The sequence below is a fragment of the Zingiber officinale genome, chromosome 7B (assembly GCF_018446385.1).
Source record: "Zingiber officinale cultivar Zhangliang chromosome 7B, Zo_v1.1, whole genome shotgun sequence".
Classification (NCBI taxonomy): Eukaryota; Viridiplantae; Streptophyta; class Magnoliopsida; order Zingiberales; family Zingiberaceae; genus Zingiber; species Zingiber officinale.
In genome coordinates this window covers 14,196,123-14,210,421 of record NC_055999.1, presented here as the reverse complement: position 1 = coordinate 14,210,421, position 14,299 = coordinate 14,196,123, and the positions used below count along the sequence as shown (strand labels likewise).

The 14,299-nt window shown below is 40.5% G+C and overlaps 1 protein-coding gene across 1 annotated transcript; it reads left to right on the top strand.

Moving 5' to 3' along the window:
- The first annotated feature begins 850 nt into the window (after nucleotides 1-850).
- Nucleotides 851-1,675, top strand: LOC122003583 (UPF0047 protein YjbQ-like). The gene is made up of 4 exons (XM_042558676.1): nucleotides 851-935; nucleotides 1,167-1,227; nucleotides 1,327-1,421; nucleotides 1,523-1,675. Exons 1-4 carry the CDS (start codon nucleotides 861-863, stop codon nucleotides 1,562-1,564), a joined length of 273 nt encoding a protein of 90 aa, XP_042414610.1. The 5' UTR covers nucleotides 851-860; the 3' UTR covers nucleotides 1,565-1,675.
- The last annotated feature ends 12,624 nt before the right edge of the window (nucleotides 1,676-14,299 follow it).

Here is a 14,299-nt window from a genome sequence, read left to right as displayed (position 1 = left end):
CGAATGTATTTTATTTCAAGAACCGTATAAGCAAGTGTTCGTGCATCTAGTTTTATAACAATGCACTTCGTATCTTTGATCTAAAAAGCTTCTGAAACAAGTCATCTTCTCCAAGCATGCCCTGGTCAACATGCTAGTCACCTACTGGAGTCATTTCCTCGATGGCACGGATGAATACCTGAAATCCATCCTCTACTCCACCATTCTTTGCCACTCCTCAAGCCGAAACAACTGCAAAGGTAGAGTCAACATCAAGTATTACATTGTACCTGGCTACAAGAAGACCGGGGCCGCAAAATCCAATAAAGACAGGTCAAACATCAAGTAGCATTTTGTAACTTATTCCTCTTAGGTTATATGCTTGGTTAATATATATGCTTAGAACTTGTAAAGACAGGTCAAACATTAATATGCTTGGTTAATATATCCATCTACAGCACTCCCGCTTTTTCCTCTAAATATGATTTTCATTTAGCACAGAACTAATGCCAATTTTTTTATTTTGATGCAGTGTTTAAAGAGCTTGAGTAGAAGTTGGCCCTAAAGAAAACTTGTCAGTTACGATATAAACACACTTACGGTATGAATTACATGTATATATAACATTGACATATTATTTAGTACGAGATTTACATGTATGAAAGTTTTCATACAAAATTTCTTGATTGCCTACAACCCCAGGTGTGCTGATGACAAGTTGAAGAAGATGGCTCTAAGAGTGATAGCTGAAAGCCTTTTAGAAGAAGAGATTGCTGGACTTAAAGAAGCAATTCCATGCGATCCCCCGTTTGAGATCCCAGAAGGGCCCTCGTACACTTGTCGTGGCCGCCGCCGGCATTTCTACTGCTGTCTCTGAGGCCATGGCCGCCAAGTGGGCACAGAAGACCGTCGTCGTCCCTGCTCAGAGGCGCGGATGCCATCTCATCACCCCCAAGGTTCAATCGCCCCCAAATCTGTCTCTTTTTCTTCCGATCATTTCTTGATTTTATCTCCCTTATTAATCAGTAAAAAGCAATTTTTTTCCTGTTGTGTTTGGAAAATGATCCACTGGTCAATCGATAGATGCGTTTGGTTGTACTTGATCTCTTATATTTCTTACTGATGGACGCTCGATGTATAGGAAAATGTGATGAAACATAACTCGTATGCTTCTGGTGTTGTGCCAGATTGTTGAAGAGATACAACAAGATTTGTCGGGCTTCAAATGCGGCCTTGCTCATCTTTTCCGTGAGTTTTCGTTGACTGCGATTACAATTTTATTAAAAACAAATTGTCCGTTGCATTTTGCTGCTGTTCTTCTGATCAGAAGGTTAAATACTTGTTCAGTGCAGCATACAAGTGCTTCTCTCACCATAAATGAGAATTATGACTCTGATGTTCAGAGCGACACTGAAACATTTCTGAATCGGATTGTGCCAGAGGTGATATTCATAGATCCCTTTAGTGATTACTGCAAAATATAGAATTGGATTTTTTTTTTTTGACGATTTACTTATGATTCATCCTTTGCTTATTGTGTTAGGGTCGATCTGCACCGTGGAAGCACACATTGGAAGGTGAGTAAACGTGAAAATTGCAGCCTCCCAATTTCATTAACACCCAATACTGAAATAGCCTTCTTTCATCTCTGGCAATTGCCAGAAAAATCAGTATCAGCTGATAAAGCAGTTACGATTTATTGAACTGCTGTGCTGATCTTGGCATTAAATATTGTAGAAGAGCTTATGATTGCCATTCCCTATGTATAATTCTTCTAATCAAGCGACCATCCTTCTCGAATAATAGCAGCAAGACTATTAATCATGCTTTATCTTTCTGTTTCAATAAGACAGGAATGGTTCTTCTCTTCTTTAAGGAAAGCACACAATTGATTTCTCTCCATTTTGAGGAAGCATAGAAACTTGTTCTATTATGTAGCACTTCACACTATTAGCTTGTAACTTTTGATCATTTTGTTTCAATGTGATGTATAGGTTGCTCTCTACTGGATATGGATCCTTTAAGATTAAGTCCAGCAATCTTAAAGAAGAGTCAATGATGAGGTTTTGTAAAACTTGTGTGTTTGAAAAATTATTGTCATGAAGTTAAGGATAACTTGTATGATACAAAATTAATTAGTGGATCAATATGTATACATTTTGTTTGTATAATATAAAGTTTTATTTATTTGTTAAATAGTCTTATTATAAAAATGATTGTGGTTGTGGATATTCAATTATATGTAAATTTTGAGTATTTTTTATAATTTTTGCTATTTAATTAAGAAAAACACTATTTTTTATAAATTTAAAAAGACAACGTTTTTAAGTAATAAAAGACAACGCTTAAAAAATAATGTCTTTGAGACCAACCACAACGCTTTTAAAGCGTTGTCTTTGATATGTGCATTTTTACAACAACATCTATAACAACGCTTTTTAAGAACGAAAAGACAACGCTTAAAAAGCGTTGTCTTTGTGACCAACCACAACGCTTTTAAAGCGTTGTCTTTGATATGACTTTCTACAACACCATCTACAACATCACTTTTTAAGTACATACGATAACGCCAAAAAAGCGTTGTTGTTTAGCTTTTTTCTTGTAGTGAACAGAGGGCATTCAAGCTGCTTCCATGTCGATCTGTGGATCGAAAGTACATGGATGAATTTTGTCCCTCTGTATCCGAACCCCTAGCCTATTATAAACTTGACTCTGTAGTTTACCTAGAAAGGGACATCAACTTGGACCTAATATCTGAATTCTATAACAATCTTCATCAGAACCATGATGGTGTTTATCAAACCCGAGTCGCTAAGAGACCTATCGATTTCTCCATCAGAGAATTCTTTGGGTATTTAGGTTGCCGACTGTGTTCAGGAGATCCTTTTCCCATTTATCCTGATTTACCAGTATCATTACCTCCTCCACTTGATGTATCACCTGACGATATCTATGAGTATTTCTTTGGACACCCTAGACCGGATGGACTAGATGAGCTAGATGTTGACTTCCCTACTTTTGCAGCCTTGAGATTATCTCCTCAAGACTACATTCTTTTTAAAATTGTCACAAACTGCCTTCTACCTTTCACATCTAAACCATTATCTGAGATCCGATCATATCATTGTCTTATGCTTTATGGTTTACGTCGGCGTCTCGATTTTGATATCATGTCGAGCATCTACTCTTCGATCATTTCATATTCTCAGCCTAGCAGCTCCACTGTTTATATGCCTTATGGGCATATAATTACAGATTGGCTCGAGACCCTTCAGATTGATATCTCTAAGGGTAGAATAGTCAAGATGGTCAGATAGGATTGCAGACTTGGGAAGCGGGCATTTTCTAAGTCTGGAATCATAGGACAAAATGGGGATGTTCGGTGGAAGGATGGGAGAGCATTAGGTGAGTTACCACGGGGACCTCCACGACAGGTTGCTCCTGTTGCTGCTCCTCCTGCTGCTGACGATGGAGAGGATGATCCTGATCTGCGCTAGCAGATCGCCGAGCTGGAGAGTCGCTTTGATCGACACGATGAGCTACTGGATGCTGAGCTCCATGGACTGCGTGTTCGGATCGACCAGCGCTACGATGACTTGCGCAGTCAGCAGCTGGTGACGCAGCAGCTACTTCTGGGCTGGATGGCCAACTACCCACCTCCGCAGCGTTTCTCGGGCCATCCACCTTCGAGCTCCAGCATGCCGCCTCAGGATTACGTGCCTCCCGCGGATGATGATGATGCTGCTCATGTTGAGGACATTGATTGATACATTCTGTTTGACTGTCTGTGTTTTGGATGCGGTTCTGTTGGATATTTTTGTATGACCTGGATATTTGCTTATTTTATCTATTTATGATGCTCATTTTCATGTTTTTCTTTATGTGTCATTTCCTATTGACTATTGATATGTTGTTCATATGCTTTGTCTTGATTGCCTCTTATTTCTTTATCACTGTCTCATAATATACTTAGAAGGAATTCTATGTGCGTTAAGAAAACGACAGTATGGGTTAAGGGGAGTCTTTTGAGTTTTGTCACCTCATTTGCACCTTTTCGGTGTTTGACAAAGGGGGAGAGGATATCTAAGTTTAGAGATGTATGAAGATTTGATTTTAGGGAGAAGATAACGGGAAGGATCTTGATTCCCGTTATTGACTTAGTGGTGTATCCATCTTAGGGGGAGAATCTTGATTCCCCTAAAATTATGAAAATAAGAACATTTCTGATCTAAACTTAAATCGTGTTGTCAAACAACAAAAAGGGGGAGATTGTTGATACAGTCTGACCTGGCTGTTGTTTTGATGTTGACACGGATTTAAGTTTGTATCAGATGTTAATTAAACTCGTTTTGATTAATGATCAAGGTTTGATTAATGATGTTGACACGGATTTAAGTTTGGAAACTTGGCACGCGAAGTCGGAGAGGGCTCGGTAGCTCGTTCTCCGGACTAGGTCAGAGAGGGCTCGGTAGCTCGTTCTCTGGACCTGACGAAGTCGGAGAGGGCTCGGTAGCTCATTCTCCGGACTAGGTCAGAGAGGGCTCGGTAGCTCGTTCTCTGGACCTGACTAAGTCGGAGAGGGCTCGGTAGCTCGTTCTCCGGACTAGGTCAGAGAGGGCTCGGTAGCTCGTTCTCTGGACCTGACGAAGTCAGAGAGGGCTCGATAGTTTGTTCTCCGAATTAGATCAGAATGATTCCATGGTACATTGGATCGGTCGGCAGACCGATCCAGTGATACATAAGACAGTGGATCGGTCGGCAGACCGATCCAGTGAAACTGAGTTTCCATGGATCGGTCTGGTGACCGATCAGGAAACACTCAGTAGCACACTGAGTGTAATCTGATCGGTCTGCGGACCGATCAGGAAACACTCAGTAGCACACTGAGTGTAATCTGATCGGTCTGCGGACCGATCAGGAAACACTCAGTAGCACACTGAGTGTAATCTGATCGGTCTACGGACCGATCAGGAGATGGTATTGCGAAGAGAAGAAGGCATGGATCGGTCATGGAGACCGATCCACCTGAAGCCTGATCGGTCTCCACGACCGATCAGACAAGATGTGGACCGATCAAGATAGGCCCTGATCGGTCCATGGATCGGTCTGGTGACCGATCCACACACAATCTTGGTTGTTTCTACGATTCTTCCACTGCATTTGATCTGCTTTTGATTTGCCTGAATCATATAACCCTCTGTGTTGTTAGCTTTTGAGTTTGCAGGATCACAGGTATCATTCCGAGCTTAATTTCAAATTAAGTCCATAAGAGGAATACGACAAATGGCCTTTCTGCTGTGATTCGCGGCGCATGGTGCATTTGAAGCAACAACGGCTACTGGTGTGATCTGGCTGCGATCCGCTTGACTCCTGGTGATTGGTTCGAGCTCAGAAGACACCAGTGAAGACTGTGATTTCATTGGTGTGAGTTCAGAGAACCAGGTAAGGAGGAAGAGGGATTGGCTGTAGCGATGATTCTGTGCAGCTTGACCACGATTCGCGACAGCGTGAGAATAGGAGCTTAAGAAGCAGTAAAAAGCGAGAGGAAAGAACAACGAAAAAGAAAGCAAGAAAGAAAGAAAGTTCTGTTGATCGTTGTGGTGTTCTTGAGCTCTCGGGTGAAAAACTGCGATCTGTGAGTTCTTTGTTTCCACTGATCCTCGCGTGGTTGTAAGCTTCATTTCATTCTTCTGTGCCACCGAGCTCTGTAAGTCTTGTGCTTTAACTTATATATTTCTTGAGACTTTGTGGAGAGGTTACTCCACCGAGAAGGAGAGCTTCATTAGCCGGAGTCATCCGGGGTGTGATCTACCGAAGATCAAGGACTCGTCCACCTTACGGACACGTCGAGGAGTAGGGGCAAGTTATCCCCGAACCTCGTAAATCAGTGTGTTAGTGTGCTTGTTTCCTTCTTGTTTTTGTTTTATAATTCCGCTGTGCTAACAAGTTGTCTGTAGAAATTTTTGTTTATGTTTTTAAGAGGCTATTCACCCCCCCCCCTCTAGCCATCTAAGATCCTAACAGTACCAACTGTACAAGATGAGATACCATAAGAAACTGCAACACGTATCACAAATGATGCCCAATTACAGATAGTGTCTCATCGTAGTGGGAGAGTTTTTAGGTAACCTGAAAAGATTCATGTTTTGGGAGAGTCTTTGGACTTGATCCCTGGTAAACATGAACCTGATCCCCAAACATATGACGAAGCGCTCAAAGATAAAGATGCAACATCTTGGCAAAGAGCGATGAACTCTGAAATAGAATCTATGTATTCTAATTAGGTCTAGGAGCTTGTAGAACCATCAAATGGTGTAAAAGCCGTTGGATGTAAGTGAATCTACAAAAGGAAAAGAGGGATAGATGGGAAGGTGGAAACCTTCAAAGCAAGGCTTGTTGCGAAGGGGTATACTCAGAAAGAGGAAATCGATTATGAGGAAATTATTTCGTCGGTAGCTATGCTTAAGTCTATCCAGATACTCTTATCTATTACTGCTCATATGGATTATGAGATTTGGCAAATGGATGTCAAGACAGCATTCCTTAACGAAAGTCTTGAAGAAAACATCCATATGAAGCAACTAGAGGGGTTTATTGCAAAGGGCAAAGAGCATCTAGTGTGCAAGCTCAATCGGTCGATTTATGGACTGAAGCAAGCTTCAAGATCTTAGAACATCTGATTTAATGAAGTAATCCAGTCATATGGATTTATTCAGTGTCCAGATGAGTCTTGTGTATACAAGAAGTGTGATAGAAACGTGGTGGTATTTCTTGTACTATACGTAGATGACATTTTTTATAGTTGGAAACAATATCAAAGTGTTATCAGAAGTAAGGGTATGGTTGTCCAAACAATTCAATATGAAGGACTTGGGAGAATGCGCACATATTCTCGGGATCAAACCGATAAGGGATCGCAAGAAAAGAATGTTGTGCTTATCCCAAGCTTCATATATTGACACTATCTTAGCTCGTTTTAGCATGCAAGACTCCAAGAAAGATTTTCTACCTTTTAGACATGGAGTATCTTTATCTAAAGAGATATCTCCGAATACATCAAAAGAAGAAATGAAGGCAGTTCCTTATGTTGTAGGAAGCCTGATGTATGCTATGTTATGCACGAGACTGGATATCTGTTTTGCCGAGGGCATGGTTAGCAGATATCAAAGTAATTCAGAACAGGGACATTGGACTGCCGTAAAGCATATATTAAAGTACCTAAGAAGGACTAGAGATTATATGCTAGTTTACAAAGGTAGATGATTTTCTCCCTGTGGGTTACACGGATTTGGACTTCCAATCTGATAGGGACAATAGTAAGTCAACCTCGGGGTTTTGTATTTACTTTAGAAGGTGAAGTCATAACTATGGAGGAGTGTTAAGCATAGGTGCTTTTCGGACTCCACCATGGAAGCTGAGTATATGGCAGCCTCTGAGGTAACCATAGAAGCTTTCTACAAAAGATTAAAAGAAAGATTTGATATCTTTCCTTATTTGAAGATTGAAAAGGAAGATTTTAATTTTGAGAAAACTTTCCTTTTTGTAATCATCCATATGTTTTAAAAGAGAGATTTTAATTTATAAAAGTTTTCTTTTATAACCAACCATAAAGGGAATTTTTTAAGAGAAATTTTTATTTTAAAAAATTTCTGTAAACAAATTAGGAAGTTTTAATTTTGTGTTTAAAACTTTCCTTGTTTGGAGGAATTAAGGTGGCCGGCCATTAAAAGGGTTAAAGGAAATTTTAATTAAATTTTCTTTTCATTGGCAAGGAAAATAAGAAAGTTTTTATTAAAACTTTCCTTATTTGCCAAGACCCAGGAATATAAAAGATAGGGTAGAAGTGCCTCACCTCATAACATATGATCTATTATTCCTCTCTTCTCTTCCTTGGTGGTGGCCGACCCTCATCCTTCATCTTCCCCTATTCTTCTTCCTTTGTAGTCGGCGGCATCTCATCTCAAGGAGCTTGGTGGTGGTCGGATCTTGCTAAAGGAAGAAGGAGAGATAGGAGGCGTTGTTTCTTAGCATCCCTTGGAGCTTAGTTGGTGGCCGAAGTTCTTCATCTCAAGGAGGTTGTTGTTGGCCGAAACTTGCAAGGAGAAGAAGGAAGCTTTGGTGGATTCTTGTCTCGGTAGATCGTCGCCCACACAATGTCCGAGATAAGAAGAGGAATACGACAGAAAATCGTGAGGTCTATAAGCTACAAAAGGTATAACTAGTTATTAGTTTCCACATCAAAACTAGTTCATCCTTTTGTTTAGATCTTGAAATACCAAACACAAGAGGCTAGTGATTCTAGGTTTCAGATTTGTGATTCGAATTTGTATTTCTTTTGTTTTTTTTTTATCTTGTGATTCGATTGTTCTTAATGGTTAAACCTAGGGTTACTATAAGGAGATTAAATATTAAATTTTTTTGAAAGACTTTGTCGAGGCAGTGGTGGATGATCTCATACCCAAGAAGGCCTAGTGTCTAACCATGTTTGACCTGGGAGCCGATTTCTGAAATAAATATTTAATCGAATTTGTAACATAGGTGGATTTGGATCAATAATGTTAAGCATCGTTTGCGATCCAAGTTTAAACCTCTAAGAACAGATAAGTTGAATTTGGAATCAATAATGTTAAGTTCCGTTTGCGATTCCAAATTTAATTTCTAAAGAACACAATAGGTTGTTAGGAAAGGTTCAGGACTTGTACAAAATTTTTGTACAGGAGAACCGGTACGATATTATGAGTAGCAACCAATAGGTTTGGCATCTCTGGCAGGCTCATCTCGAACAACGAAAGATAGTTCTCAAGACGGAGGATTAGAGAATGGCGTATGGACTATGGAATTTTGCATGTCTTCACGTCAGTGACCTACCCCTAAATTAATGGCCAGGCAAAAGTCACCAATAGAAAAATCCTCAGAGGACTCCAAGATCGGCTCGACCATGCCAGGGGCAGCTGGGTTGATGAACTCCCGAGCGTATTTATTAGGGTAAAAATGTGCTAGAGGGGGGGGGGGATAAATAGCTCGTCGCGCTTGATTGCTTGCTTCATCATTGTTGATAGGCAACGGAATAAGACTATGAAGCACTCTACAATGCTAACACGAGGATTTACTTGGTATCCACCTCAAGAAGAGGTGACTAATCCAAGGATCCACACACGACGCTCACTCCACTAATAAAATACTCCTTCTCACTAACACCAGACGTGGAGAAACCTCATACAAGACTCACACACGCATATAACTCAAAACAAGAAGAAATACAAACACAAACCTTACAAGGTTTACACACTTATGCTCTCTTCTTGTTTGGGAATGCCTCTTGATGCTTGGGAATACAACTGCACTTCACTCCAAGACCCTTCAAGAACAGACGTGTGTCATTGAGCTCGGTGGAGAAGAATCGCTGAGAGTGGAGTCGTAGATCTATTGAGGAAGACGCTCGACAATGGCTATAACCTGTGCAATGGCTGGATCCCAATCGATTGAATCTGCTCTCAATCGATTGGGGAGACTTTGAATCGATCGATCGATCGATTCAGAGCGCCTCTGTGCTCTCTGGAAATAGCTTGAATCAATCGATCAATCGATTCAGGCTTTCTCGCGATCGCGTAAGAAATCCAGCCTGCCCCTAATCGATCGGTCGATTGATTAGAGGTTCCCAATCGATCGGTTGATCGATTGGGAAGGCTTCTGTGCACACAACATAAGCTCCCAATCGATCGACCGATCGATTGGGCCATCTTTCTTCGCAGCGCACATCCAATCAATCAACTGATCGATTGGACTTCGGTTCAATTGATTGATTGATCGATTGAACCACCTTTGACTTGCCTAAAACCAAGTCCAAGGTCTCCAATTCCAACATCCGGTCAACCGTGACCTGTTAGAATATTATGTCTAGCATCCGGTCAAGCTTGATCTGCTAGGACTTCTTCACCAAATGTCCAGTTAATCCCTTTGACCCACTTGGACTTTTTTTCTCGTGCCAAATATCCGATCAACCTTGACCCACTTGGACTTACCGTCTCATGCCAAGTGTCTGGTCCTTCATGACCCACTTGGACTTCCTTCCATCAGATGTCCGGTCATCCTTGACCCATCTGGATTTGCTTGTGCCAAGTATCCAGTCAACCCTTTGCCCTACTTGGACTTCCCACACCAAGTGTCCCGTCAACCTTGACCCACCTGGATTTCCACGTGCCTAGCTTCACTCATCGGGACTTCTATCTGCCTGGCTTCACTCACTAGGACTTTTAACTGCCCGACTTCACTCACTGAGACTTTAACCTGCCTGGCTTCACTCACCAGGACTTTCACCTAGCTTCACTCATCAGGATTTTTCATCTGCCTAGTTTCACTCACTAGGACTTTCACCTGGCTTCACTCACCAGGATGTTCCCTTGCCTAACCTTCAGTTAGGACTTTCCCCGTCAACTTGACTCTTTTTCACGTCAATCTGGTCAAGCCCTGACCAGAGGGGAATTGCACTAGCAATCTCCCCAATCGGATGATTGCACCTGCAATCTCCACGTAATCTCAAACATCGAAACCCAAACATCTAGACTCAAGCATGAACCAACTCAAGCTTAGTTAACCTGACCCAGGGGATATTGCACCAACAATTTCTCCCTTTTTTATGTTTGACAATACCTTTAAGTTAGGCTAATCCCATAGCCTCAACTTCTTCTCATGCCAATGCATGAATGAGGGTTTAACCCTACATTCTCCCCCAAGCCTTCCTAGAGGGGCAATTAAGGCCTAACTTAAACCCTACATTCTCCCCCTATTGACACACATCAAAAAGAACTCTCTCCCTGAAGAGTTACTCATCGTTGTTCATAACTTCACTCGTTGTTCACAACACAATAATGAAGGTCTCATACCCTTCATTATCTCCAATGCTCACCCTTGAGCATTAACCAATCCAACAATGAAGGTCTCATACCCTTCATTATCTTCAATGCCCACCCTTGAGCATTAAATCTCTTCACAAACACAATGAAGGTCATACACCCTTCATTGTATCCAATGCTCATCCTTGAGCATTTTTCAAACGAAGGATATACCACCTTCCATGGTTTCGAAAAATAATTTTCATGTCCTTAGCGAGTAACTCCCCCTAAAGATATGCTTGTAACTTCTGTCATTGCACCAACAATGATTTGGAATCCCTAAGCCTTTAGGAAACCCAAATTTAGAAGTTTTGAGGTTCAAACTTCAATATTGAAACCAAACCTCAACCTAAACTTCTACTTAGTCTTCCTTAACCAATCTATCCTTGTTTTCATCATGAAAACTCCTTCTAAATGTATACAAATATGTGTCAAGGGGTCAAGAATGGTTACCTAGACTAAAAATGATTTAAAATGTTGAAATCAGACATTGATAGTTAAAATTAGCATTTTCAATCAATTAGGTTGGGTCTCAATCGATTGAAACCATTTCAATCGATCCACTGATCGATTCAGAGAGGTTCTATTCGCAGAACCTGCCTCTGAATTGATTGCTCGATCGATCCAGGAGAGAATGGATCGATCGGCTAATCGATTCCATGAGTTACTGCTCATGGGAAATACCTCCCAATCGATCGGTTGATCGATTGGAGCTCTGATTTCTTGAAATACAATTTCAAGAAATTCAGAAACTCCCCAAAAATTCTACAAAGTTCAAAAAATTATGAAAATTGTTGTAGATATTATTTAGGGTATATATTATCATGAAAAAATAGTTTTCTATGAAATTACTTCCTATTTTCAAAGATTGACATAAACTTGAAAACTTGTAAAAACTTTAGTGTTTTCTTTTAATTTGTGTTTAACTTTTCAATGATGATTACTATCAAAAGATAGTCTTCACCAAGGTTTTCCAAAAATATTTTAAAATTAATTTCAAAACCAATTTCCAACCATGTTCTTTGGGCTCAATGCACATGACTTGTATATTAGCTTTCCCAATGATTGGAGTACATACAACTATGTGTTTTGATGAACCCAAAACTCAACTAGATGCATTAAATCAACATCTTGAGTCGTGTTCATTATCTTATCATCCCACTTGTATCTAATGTGTGCTAAAACACATACACGTCACCTTATAGTCTTTGTGAGATGTAGATTTTGGTTTTGTCCTAAATTGGGATCATGCATATCTATCTAGGTATTTTGAAAGTTATGAACATTCACCTAGGATGTTACTTGATAGTAAATATCATTGTCCTTAATTGTAAGGAAATTAAAATAATGTATGATGATTTTTATGGCATACATCAAAATGAAAATAATTTTCAAAAGAAAATATATTAGAAAATATATTATAGCTACATGATGTATGTATGACATGTCATGGTATTTTTGTTGTTTTTCATAATAAACATAAATGCAAAATATGATGTCATGGCATGTGATGGGCAAACAAAGCATGGCAATTAGCATAAATAAAATATACCTAGATTATCTATCTAAGTATCCTTAAATCCTTAAATAAACCTAAAAGTAATCCTAAATTACCCATATTTTCTTAAGAAAATGTCAAAACTCAACTTGACATTTCTTTTGCACTTGATTAATTTGTGCCAATATACATTACATAAAATTTCTCAAATAATGACACATTTTACTCTTACAAAGAGTAAACAAATTAAATTAAGACTTAAATTTGTCATTGATTCTTTAAGAAAATGTCAAAATCTCAACTTGGCATTTCTTGTACTTTTCTTATTTGTGCCAATTAAAATTGAATTCAATTCCTCAAAGCTTGGCACATATTGTTGGTGCAATATCTCCTAAGTCAAGTTGACCAGGTTGGCTAAGCATGAGTTGGCTCATGCTTGAGTCTAGATGTTTAGGTTTCGATATTTGACAATACGTAGAGATTGCAAGTGCAATCATCTGATTGGGGAGATTGCTGGTGTAATTCCCCTCTGGTCAGGGTTTGACCAGATTGACGTGAAGAAGAGTCAAGTTGACTGGGAAAGTCCTAGTTGGAGGTTAGACAAGGGAAAATCCTAGTGAGTGAAGCCAGGTGAAAGTCCTAGTGAGTGAAGCTAGGTAGATGAAAAATCCCGGTGAGTGAAACCAGGTAAAAGTCCTTGTGAGTGAAGCCAGGCAGATAGAAGTCCCGGTGAGTGAAGTCGGCCAGTTGAAAGTCCTAGTGAGTGAAGTCAGGCAGGTAGAAGTCTCGGTGAGTGAAGTTGAGCAGTGGAAAGTCCCGGTGAGTGAAGCTAGGCAGGTAGAAATCCCTGTGAGTGAAGTAGGGCAGTGGAAAGACCTGGTGAGTGAAGCCAGGAACGTGGAAATCCGGGCGGGTCAAAGTTGACCGGACACCTGGTGTGGGAAGTCCAAGTAGGTCAAAGGGTTGACTGAATACTTGGCACAAGCAAATCTAGATGGGTCAAGGATGACCGAACATCTAATGGAAGGAAGTCCAAGTGGGTCATGAAGGACCAGACACTTGACACGAGACGGTAAATCCAAATGGGTCAAGGTTGACCGGACATTTGGCATGAGAAGAAAAGTCCAAGTGGGTCAAAGGGATTGACCGGACACTTGGTGAAAAAGTCCTAGCAGGTCCAGGTTGACCGAATGCTAGGTATAATATTCCAACAGGTCACGGTTGACTGGATGTTGGAATTGGAGATCTTGGACTTGGTTTTAGGCAAGTCAAAGGTGGTTCAATCGATCAACTGATCGATTGAACCGAAGTCCAATCGATCAGTTGATCTATTGGATGTGTGCTACAAAGAAAGATGGCCCAATCGATCTGTCGATCGATTGGAAGATTATGTCGCGTGCACAGAAGCCTTCCCAATCGATCAGTCGATCGATTGGGAACCTCTAATCGATCGATCGATTCGGGACATACTGGATTTCTTGCGTGATCGCGAGAAAGTCTGAATCGATTGGTCGATCGATTCAGACTATTTCCAGAGAGCACAGAAACGCTCTGAATCGATCGACCGATTAATTCAAAGCCTCCTCAATCCATTGAGAGTAGATTCAATCGTTTGGGATCCGACCGTTGCGCAGGTTATAGCTATTGTCGAGCGTCTTCCTCTGCAGATCTTCGACTCCACTCTCAGCGATTCTTCTCCACCGAGCTCAGTGACACACGCCACTTCTTGAAGGGTCTAGGAGTGAAGTGCAGTTGCATTCCCAAGCATCAAGAGGCATTCCCAAACAAGAAGAGAGCATATATAAGTGTGTAAACCTTGTAAGGTTTGTGTTTGTATTTCTTCTTGTTTTGAGTTGTATGCGTATGTGAGTCTTGTACGAGGTTTCTCCACCTCCGGTAGTTACTGAGAAGGAGTATTTTATTAGTGGAG